The sequence below is a fragment of the Aethina tumida genome, chromosome 4, assembly GCF_024364675.1.
Source record: "Aethina tumida isolate Nest 87 chromosome 4, icAetTumi1.1, whole genome shotgun sequence".
Lineage (NCBI taxonomy): Eukaryota > Metazoa > Arthropoda > Insecta > Coleoptera > Nitidulidae > Aethina > Aethina tumida.
In genome coordinates this window covers 24,276,760-24,285,301 of record NC_065438.1, presented here as the reverse complement: position 1 = coordinate 24,285,301, position 8,542 = coordinate 24,276,760, and the positions used below count along the sequence as shown (strand labels likewise).

At 35.9% G+C, this 8,542-nt stretch overlaps 3 protein-coding genes across 12 annotated transcripts in view; all 3 read left to right on the top strand.

Annotated features, from left to right (window-relative positions):
* Positions 1-1,991: 1,991 nt before the first annotated feature.
* On the top strand, positions 1,992-3,057 carry LOC109604805 (protein CWC15 homolog). The gene is made up of 2 exons (XM_020021340.2): positions 1,992-2,206; positions 2,264-3,057. The coding sequence occupies exons 1-2, from the start codon at positions 2,076-2,078 to the stop codon at positions 2,778-2,780; spliced, it is 648 nt and encodes a 215-aa protein (XP_019876899.2). The 5' UTR covers positions 1,992-2,075; the 3' UTR covers positions 2,781-3,057.
* A 357-nt stretch (positions 3,058-3,414) lies between these two features.
* LOC109604804 (protein 60A) lies at positions 3,415-5,925 on the top strand. The gene is made up of 6 exons (XM_020021338.2): positions 3,415-3,968; positions 4,129-4,315; positions 4,536-4,690; positions 4,981-5,151; positions 5,208-5,278; positions 5,341-5,925. The coding sequence occupies exons 1-6, from the start codon at positions 3,593-3,595 to the stop codon at positions 5,599-5,601; spliced, it is 1,221 nt and encodes a 406-aa protein (XP_019876897.1). The 5' UTR covers positions 3,415-3,592; the 3' UTR covers positions 5,602-5,925.
* Positions 5,926-6,488: 563 nt separating this feature from the next.
* The window catches only part of LOC109599178 (patronin), a 38,809-nt gene continuing 36,755 nt past the window's right edge, over positions 6,489-8,542 (top strand). For 6 of the 10 annotated variants that reach the window (XM_049966183.1, XM_049966176.1, XM_049966187.1 and 3 more), the window contains exon 1: positions 6,490-6,842. In XM_049966183.1, the coding sequence (XP_049822140.1) occupies positions 6,720-6,842 (123 nt within the window). In that variant the 5' untranslated portion in view covers positions 6,490-6,719. Of the gene's footprint in view, positions 6,843-8,542 lie in introns of all 10 variants that reach the window. The other 4 variants (XM_049966186.1, XM_049966179.1, XM_049966180.1 and 1 more) reach the window with 2 other exon arrangements.

The window sequence follows — 8,542 nt, the reverse complement described above, 5'->3', positions numbered from 1 at the left end:
TTTATTCCAAAAGAGACAACTGATCAAAATAACGTTCACACCATTCAATTTGTATTTTAAAGACATTCTTAAATTTTCAAAAATCTTAAAAAATTTAACACCTTTAAAAAATTTAACTTTGAAAAATGATTGTGAACAAATATATTGGTGTAACACGAGGTTCAAAGACGTCGTGATAAACACATAGTGAGATATATCTATATACGCCATCTATAAGACATACAAGTAACTGCTAGTGAAATTGTATTTGAAATTTTTGAGATTTATTATTTGGGTTACTATGTCTTTCTTTCAAATTGAAGGTCATACGTAATATTATTAACTAGTTTTTTTATTTTTAGCTTTATATCTATACATAAAGCTTTTGGTATTTGTTTAGAATAGAGACTCCACTTATCGTGATCGTGATCGTTATCATTATCGTCATCGTCATCGTCATCGACATCGTCATCGTCATCGTGATGGTGATTGATTGCGATTGTGATTGTGATTGTAACTGTAATTGTAATTGTAATAGTGATCGTTATGGTTTCATAGAGAAAATTTAATTTTAAATTAATTAAACAATTCTGATTTTTGAGATCTTTGTATGAATATTTTCAAAAAAAATAAATAAAAACCAATCTAACCATTCGTAACCTAATCTATTTTTTTTCAGAAAGTTCATCATAAATATTATGTTTATTACGTTTGTTATAACTGTTATGTTTGTTACGTTTGTTATGTTTGTTATGTTTGTTATGTTTGTTATGTTTGTTATGTTTGTTATGTTTGTCATGTTTGTTATGTTTGTTATGTTTGTTATGTTTGTTATGTACATTATGTTTATTATGTTTGTTGTTTCGTTATTGTTAATGTATATTTAAGCCGGCACAATAATAGTATCAGATGGTTGGAGCGCCTATAACAACATAAATCAGATTGGCGACAGAGTTTATAAACGTGAAGTCATCATCCTTCAGCAAAATTTCGTTAATATTGAAAATTATATTGTTCATATCCAAAATGTTGAGAACATGTGGATGCGAAGCAAAAGGAAATTTTGCACCGCATCCACACAACTTTAATATTTTTTATCTCGTTTTCTGCTGGACTTTATTAGCTTCTCACTGCCGCTGGTTTGTGGAGTATTTCTTCTAGATAGCGTTGTCATCGACCTGTAAGTAAGATGTACCTACTTGCGCTATCTATAATTTATGGACTAATTGTTAGAATCATTTTTTGACAATAACAGGAAACAATTATATTAAAACAGACATATCTAATGGTGCACTGTATTTTCTCTAGATGGTGCCGTCATTAAATTGAAGTGAGTTATACGCACTTGTGCTATCTATGAATAATAGTGGTAACTGTTAGGGTAATTGTATTTAGTAATTACAGAAAACTATATTAAAACAAAACATTCTTTGGGTAGTTTAAAATATTCCTTCTAGATGGCACCGTCATCAAACTAGAGTGAGATATACCTGTTTGTACCATCTATGAGGAATGTCTGAAACTATCAATGTATATTTTTGTCAATAACAGGAAACTATTATATTACAAGAACTTTTTTTATTAGTTTAGAGTTTATTAGTTTCTAGGTGGCGATAGATATTTTGTCTAATTTTATATTATTTTTTTTATATAAAAATCACATAGAATATAAAAATGCTTTCAGAATTCGAATATTATTACAAACATTTAAAGTAAGTTTTAAAGACATATTTCAACAATTAAGAAGAGGAAATTTCGTCCTCAAGGAAAAAAATAAGTAATATTTTTTATATAAAAAGCACATAGAATATGGAAATACTTTCACAATTCGAATTTTATTACAAACTTTTAGTTAGTTTTAACGACATATTTCAACTATTAAAAAGAGGAAATTTCAACCATTCAATTTTGTTTAAATTTTGATAATATATTCGATATATCTAGTCCACAAATTTAAATTTGGCGCATTTGATCACAGGTTGACACATTATTATGTAGATGGCATAGCAGTGTCTACTTGTCAACAAATAGTACGACCACAGATATATTTGCTGTTAACCTCATTGACGTTTTTCGTTGTCGAAAATCAAAACAAAATGACCACAGCCGCGAGACCCACATTCGAACCAGCCCGTGGTGGCTCGGGCCGCAACGAGAAAGATTTGAGCGCAATTTCGAGACAATATTCCAGCAGAGATCTGCCAGGACACACCAAACTCAAATACAGGTTAGTACCCCAACCCAACACTTACGTGCACGATTGTAATGCAAAAACCTATTTTAGAGAACATGGCCAAGGCACAATTGAGGAAACCAGAAGCAGAGACTTCCGTAAGGAGCTGGAAGAACGTGAACGTGAAAAACGAAGCGGGACGAGACCTTCTGAACACAGCAAAAGGTTGAAGATTGATCAAGTGCCTGCCGCCAGTTTAGACGCAGACGATCCGCTGGACGAAGATGATTCAGACTCCAGTGATGACGATGAGAGCACTGAAGCACTTCTGGCTGAATTGAACAAAATTAAAAAAGAAAGGGCAATGGAAATGGCCAAGAAGGAAATTGAGAGACGGCAAGAAGAAGAGAGGATCAGGATGGAAAATATTTTGAGTGGCAATCCTTTACTGACACATTATTCAGCTGGTTCAAACAAAGCTGAGCATAAAGTTAAAAGACGGTGGGATGATGATGTTGTGTTCAAGAACTGTGCTAAATCAGAACCAGAGAAAAAGACCAATGTTTTCATCAATGACTCACTCAGATCTGACTTCCATAAAAAATTTATGGAGAAATATGTTAAATAAATTATTAGTCTAGGTTTAATGTACAAATACACGTTCTGAATGAGAAATAAATAAAGAAGAGTTTTGATAGTTTTGAATTTGTGTTAATGAAATATTGAGTTTCACATCATACAGTAGGGAATAGTGAATTTAATTTAAACATAAATTGTATTTTGTATATATTTTAACTTAAAAGTTTTCAATAATTGGGTATTATTGTATATGAAGAAGGCACATTTTGTAATTAATAACTAATTTGTTATATTCAGTGTTTCAATAAAACTATTTTGTAATATGACTTATTTTATATCAAATTCCTTTATAAATTGTACAGACACGTACACAAATACTGTGCGTCTTGGAGAATTTCATCAACTATTCCAACGAACCAACGTAAAAACAAACAGAAAGTTCAACTAAACGATAAACATCATTCATCAATCAATGGACCGAAATTGAAGCGTGCATCCCGAAAGTTTATTGTTCCAGTAAGCGATTCAATTCACGCCCGTCCCGCAATTAACTCGGCTAATTAAGTCATGCGCGCCCGGTCGCCTCCAAAGTCGCGCAGTTCCCCCACAATGCACCTGCAGAAATTCGAAATCGCCATGGGAAATTAATTCGAGCCCCTCTAAGGTAACCGGGTAAGACGAATGGTGGGGACGAAACTCGTTCTGTTCTCCGTAGCCGGACAGGTTGTGGAATACCTGTGCAAGAGATACATTTAGCAATCGTGAGGCGCGTCGCCAGTTGCGAGTTGTGTTCGTGAGACGCGTGGGCGTGAAAATTACCACCGTTTCCTCGGCTAATTGTTCCATTTGATCCGTACAATTATGGTGGCCGTGTCCGTGTTCGTTGTGGTGCTACTGGCGCAGTTAACGACTGTTATTTCGACGCCGAAACCGGCGATCTACATCGACAATGGCTTCGATCAGACGGCGATCGATAGATTGATGACCGAAGAGGAGAAGCAGGAGATGGAAATTGAAATTTTGAATCTGTTGGGCCTGCCGAACCGTCCCAGGCACGGGGGCAAGGGAGCGATCAAACGGTCCGCTCCCAAATTCCTCCTCGACATCTACGAGAAGCTGGTGGCCGAAGAGAACGACGAACACTCGAGGGAGAAACGGAGCACGGACACCAACTTCAGCGGGGTCGAGCAGAAGCAAATCGAAACGAGCGATGTTATTATGACCTTTGAGAGTGTCGGTGAGTTCTCGATTATTCGTGTGTGTTTATCTGAAAATGTTTGTTTTGATTCTCTCAGATTTGCGCGGTGAAAATTATTTCTAGTAACTCGTTACTATTCTGATAAACTTAAGCTTCTTAAAATTCACAACACAATTTATTTTTTATTGCATTTATACAGATCATCATGTAAGTAGTGTGAGGCACGAAAGAGGAAAAAGACTGTGGTTTAACGTGACCGACGTTCCTGTGGCTGAAGACGTCGTCGGCGCCGAACTGAAGATCTACCAAAATCAATCGATGTCTAAACGAAACCCAGATCGACTGTTCACTGTCACCGTCTACCAGTTAATTAAAACAGATAACGGGTGAGAATAACAACAAAAATATTATTAATATTTAGTGTTTATTAAAAAAGTGACATTTTTGTATTTGATTAGCACCTGTATGAATATATGCTAATTGGTGCTTAGTATTCATAAATGTATTGCTCAAGTTGGCAGGTATTCTAATCAATGATGAGATGTCGAAGAAATACACAATTTTAATGTTTAAAGACAATTTTAATAATATCGAATATTTATTCAGGGAACGTGAATTAGAATACGTATCGGCAGTGAACACGAGCGCATCATTCAACGGTTGGTTGGGATTGAATGTGACCTCGAGCGTGGCTTCTTGGGTGGCGTTCCCGAATTCCAACAAGGGCTTGTACCTGAGCGTTCATCCTGTCGACAAACCAGGTACCACTTAAGCACGATAAAACAATCATTTCCGAATTCCCATTCACTTTCGGACAGGTAGGAACATAATTGAGATGTTCCTGAGGACGGTTTCTTTAAAGGTTGCATGAGTCACAATTTTCTAGAACTTGTAACCGAGATGGGTGTTCTAAGAATGGTGCTTTTCGGAAATGTTGTGAGCGGTTATTACAAAGTATTTAGCACGTGTATGCAATTAATTAATGTAAATGTTTATTACGTTTCGTAACTATTAATTATTTGTTTAATGTTCTAATAATACTTTCATTTAGGACATGAAGTCCGACCAGAGGATATTGGTTTGGTAACGGTGAAAAGCGAGGATGAAACTCATCCCTTCACAGTTGTTTTCCTGAAAGCAGCAAACCACGTGAAGGCCAGAAAAAGAAGTATTAGGGAAGCCTCATCTAGAAGACAGGACTTCACTACTTCTTATCTCACAGGTAAAACAATTCTATATTAAATCCATTGCCACATTAATGTAATGACGGTGTTTTAGATGAACCAAACCCAAAAAGTGCTTGCCAAATTAGTACACTGTACATCAGCTTCAAAGATCTACAATGGGAGGTAAAGTTTTGAATGATTTATTTAAATTAAACTTTGATAAATCATTATTAATGTCGTTTTAGGATTGGATAATAGCCCCAGAGGGTTATGCAGCGTATTACTGCGATGGTGAGTGCAAATTCCCGTTGAACGCGCACATGAATGCAACAAACCACGCTATCGTCCAAACTTTGCTCCACTTGAGCAGCCCGCAGAAAATACCGAGGCCTTGTTGCGCACCGACGAAGTTGGGGAACATTTCCGTATTGTATTTCTTGGACGACAAGAACGTCGTGTTGAAAAAGTACAAGAAAATGGTCGTTAAAAGCTGTGGATGCCACTAGAAAGTACACCAAAAGGAAGGATAAATTAAGTGATATTATTTAGTTATGTGGTTTATAAAATAGGAAGATATTATTATGTATATTTGTATATTTTTGTCACACTTAACTGAATGCCATATTTTATATTAACGAGTATTTGTCTATTATATAGATATTTTGTGTAAAATTGACGATTGTATATAGAGATAAATGACATAATTGTACTTTTGTTTTATTCATGAACGAATAAAGTAAATTTATTTTGTATGTATGTATATTTAAGCTTTGGACACAATGAGTATTCGTTTTTGATAAAAGATAAATAAAAATAAAGAATTACTTACATTGTTTGATTATTTAAAATTATGGTTACAATATTCCATATTGTAATATATTAGTTTATTCATTTCATTAGTGAAGTAATTACTATACAGTGAATATTAAAAATAGAAATTAAATTGACACAATAATAGAAAATTGATGAAGAAACTTACATTTAAAATTATTGGATTTGTGCGCACGCAGTAAAAATGTATGTACAATGTAGTACAAATTATAGGGAACACTTTGTAAATAAATTGATTTATTAATCATTATAAAATAATAAATAATCATACATCAATAGTCAAAGTTTAGAAAGACTTGAGAAAACTGTATCGACAATAGAATATATTTATTATTTGTTTTTAAAATCAATTACTAGTAACAATAAACATTGCAACATATTCCATAAAAAAATTCAAATTTGAACTGATAAGGCAGAGAATAATCGGGCCAGAAACACGATTCGAAATTCGTAAAAATGGCGCAAAATCCGTTGGAAACCATAAAGTGGCGCTGCGATCGGCTTTCGATTGATCGGTTCGCCGAACAGCCGCCGTGGGCGCCAGTAGTCCACGTAGATTTTCATCATGACAGGTCAGACGATTCGCACCGTAATCACCCGTTTAAACTAACCACCCGCAACCCCGAAAATGTCCGACGGTCAATAAGGACCAGCCGGAACGATCGAATTAAATCGAATTGTGCGAAGTGGTGGCCGCGTCAGACGAGGGACCGCGGACCTGGGTCCGGTGTGCGCGTAGGCTGGGCAATGACATTGTGTCGGGCGGCAATATTTTCGTGCGAACGGTACGTGAATGTGGAGTGCGATCGCGAGGATCTTCGCGAAGAACACTAGCGAGAACGCAGGTGGCGGCGGCGAGGCGGCCGCCCATCAAATGGACCGCACCGAAATGGACGAGACGGCCAACTCGAAACTGGTACGTTCCCCTTTTCACCAATCCTTAAGTTAAGTTCGCACTAGAGCCAAGTGCCCGATACCGGAGCCCCGCCGGAGTCCGTTGGGGACGGCCGTCGTCTGCCCGAACGTTTTGGAACACTTGATGAATCAGCTGTTGATCGTGTCCGAGCATCTGTGCGCCTCTTGTCAAAATCTCCACGTTCCCGTGGACAATAACAGTTTGTTTCCGGTACGAGGCGAACTGTCATCGCAAAAACTGATCGATTTTGATCGCTGCGGTGTCCTGCAAGGTGCCAAACTTGGACTACGCCTTGTGTTGTTAATGCACCCACACGTGGTGGCTGATGTGCAGTTCTTCGGCATTTCCCAATTGCAATTCCTAATTGTAAAACATCCACGTAGAAAGTGGCTAGTTACAATTGTAAATTATTGCAAACCCGTTTGAATTGTTGAAATTCCAATGGTTTAATCGTTTTGCAATGTTTGTTGTTGTTGTTGATGTTTAATGGTGATATGAAATGTTCGTCTAGTTCGATAAAGTTCAATGTTTCGGTGAATTATACTCATAAGTTTTGTAAACCTATTAAATATTCCGATATTCAGTTTGCGTGTCCGGCCAAATTAATTAATATTCTTGGTGGCACGTGCTATTTTTAGGTGTGCACACGTACGTATATTTAATTGTGGTATTCTGGTGGTGGTTGGTCGATTTTTTCATTTGACAACCGTTAAATAATTAAAGTAATTTTAGTTACATCTTTTAACAATCAGATACCGTCACAACAACAATGAAAACACCTCAAAATTGATGTTAATGTCAGCACAACTCAAAATCTTATTTTCGAATATTTGGTGTTTATTTGTTATTAATTAATCGATTACCAAATTGTCAAATACGATTAAACTTGACAGAACAATTGAAAGAATTTAAACCTCTTGAAATACGAGCAAATAACTTTTGTTGTACTTAAATAACTTCTGATTAGATTAATTTGAATAAATATATATATAAAAACTAAGAAATATTTGAGGAGAAAATGGTCTGAGTATGGATAAAATAAAAAGATTTTCCTATAAGTTATATTATGAATAAAATTTATTGATGAATAACATGATTAACATAGCAAATATGTAGGCAGTTATAAATACAGGTGATTAAAGTTCGAATTGGACAAGGTCGAAATGTTGTTTTCGTGTGTTGGAAGATGCTCACAGACACATTGTGCATTTCACCCAACGAAATTAGACCGCACATGGAACCAATCCCATAAATTTCTCAATCTAAAATTGATATCGATTGGTCTTAAACTGGTGTGCGTCTCCAATAATAAATTCGTCCGATCATTCATCGATTCGACTCGTTCCCTAAAACGAATATTATTCATGACGGCACGAATCTTCGATTTCCACAATTTTTTTGGCCAAGATCAAGGACGAAACGAAGTCAAGACGACGGAAGTAAAAGTCGGTTTTCCGATGAAAGTGTAAATATTGTAATTATTTCAACGTAATCGTTTCCCATGTCACAATAAAAAAACAATCTCGTTAATTATTGCTATAAACAACAAAAGCGATTGATGGTTTTAACAAACAACATATTGTCTATCAGCGAGGAGAAACTTGGGGTGCATAAATTACATGTAATTCTCTCGCCCCAAGTTTAAATCCGTTTTCTCAGGTCTGTTCCTAAAAGGGTGTCGATTTTTCTTGTCCCGACTT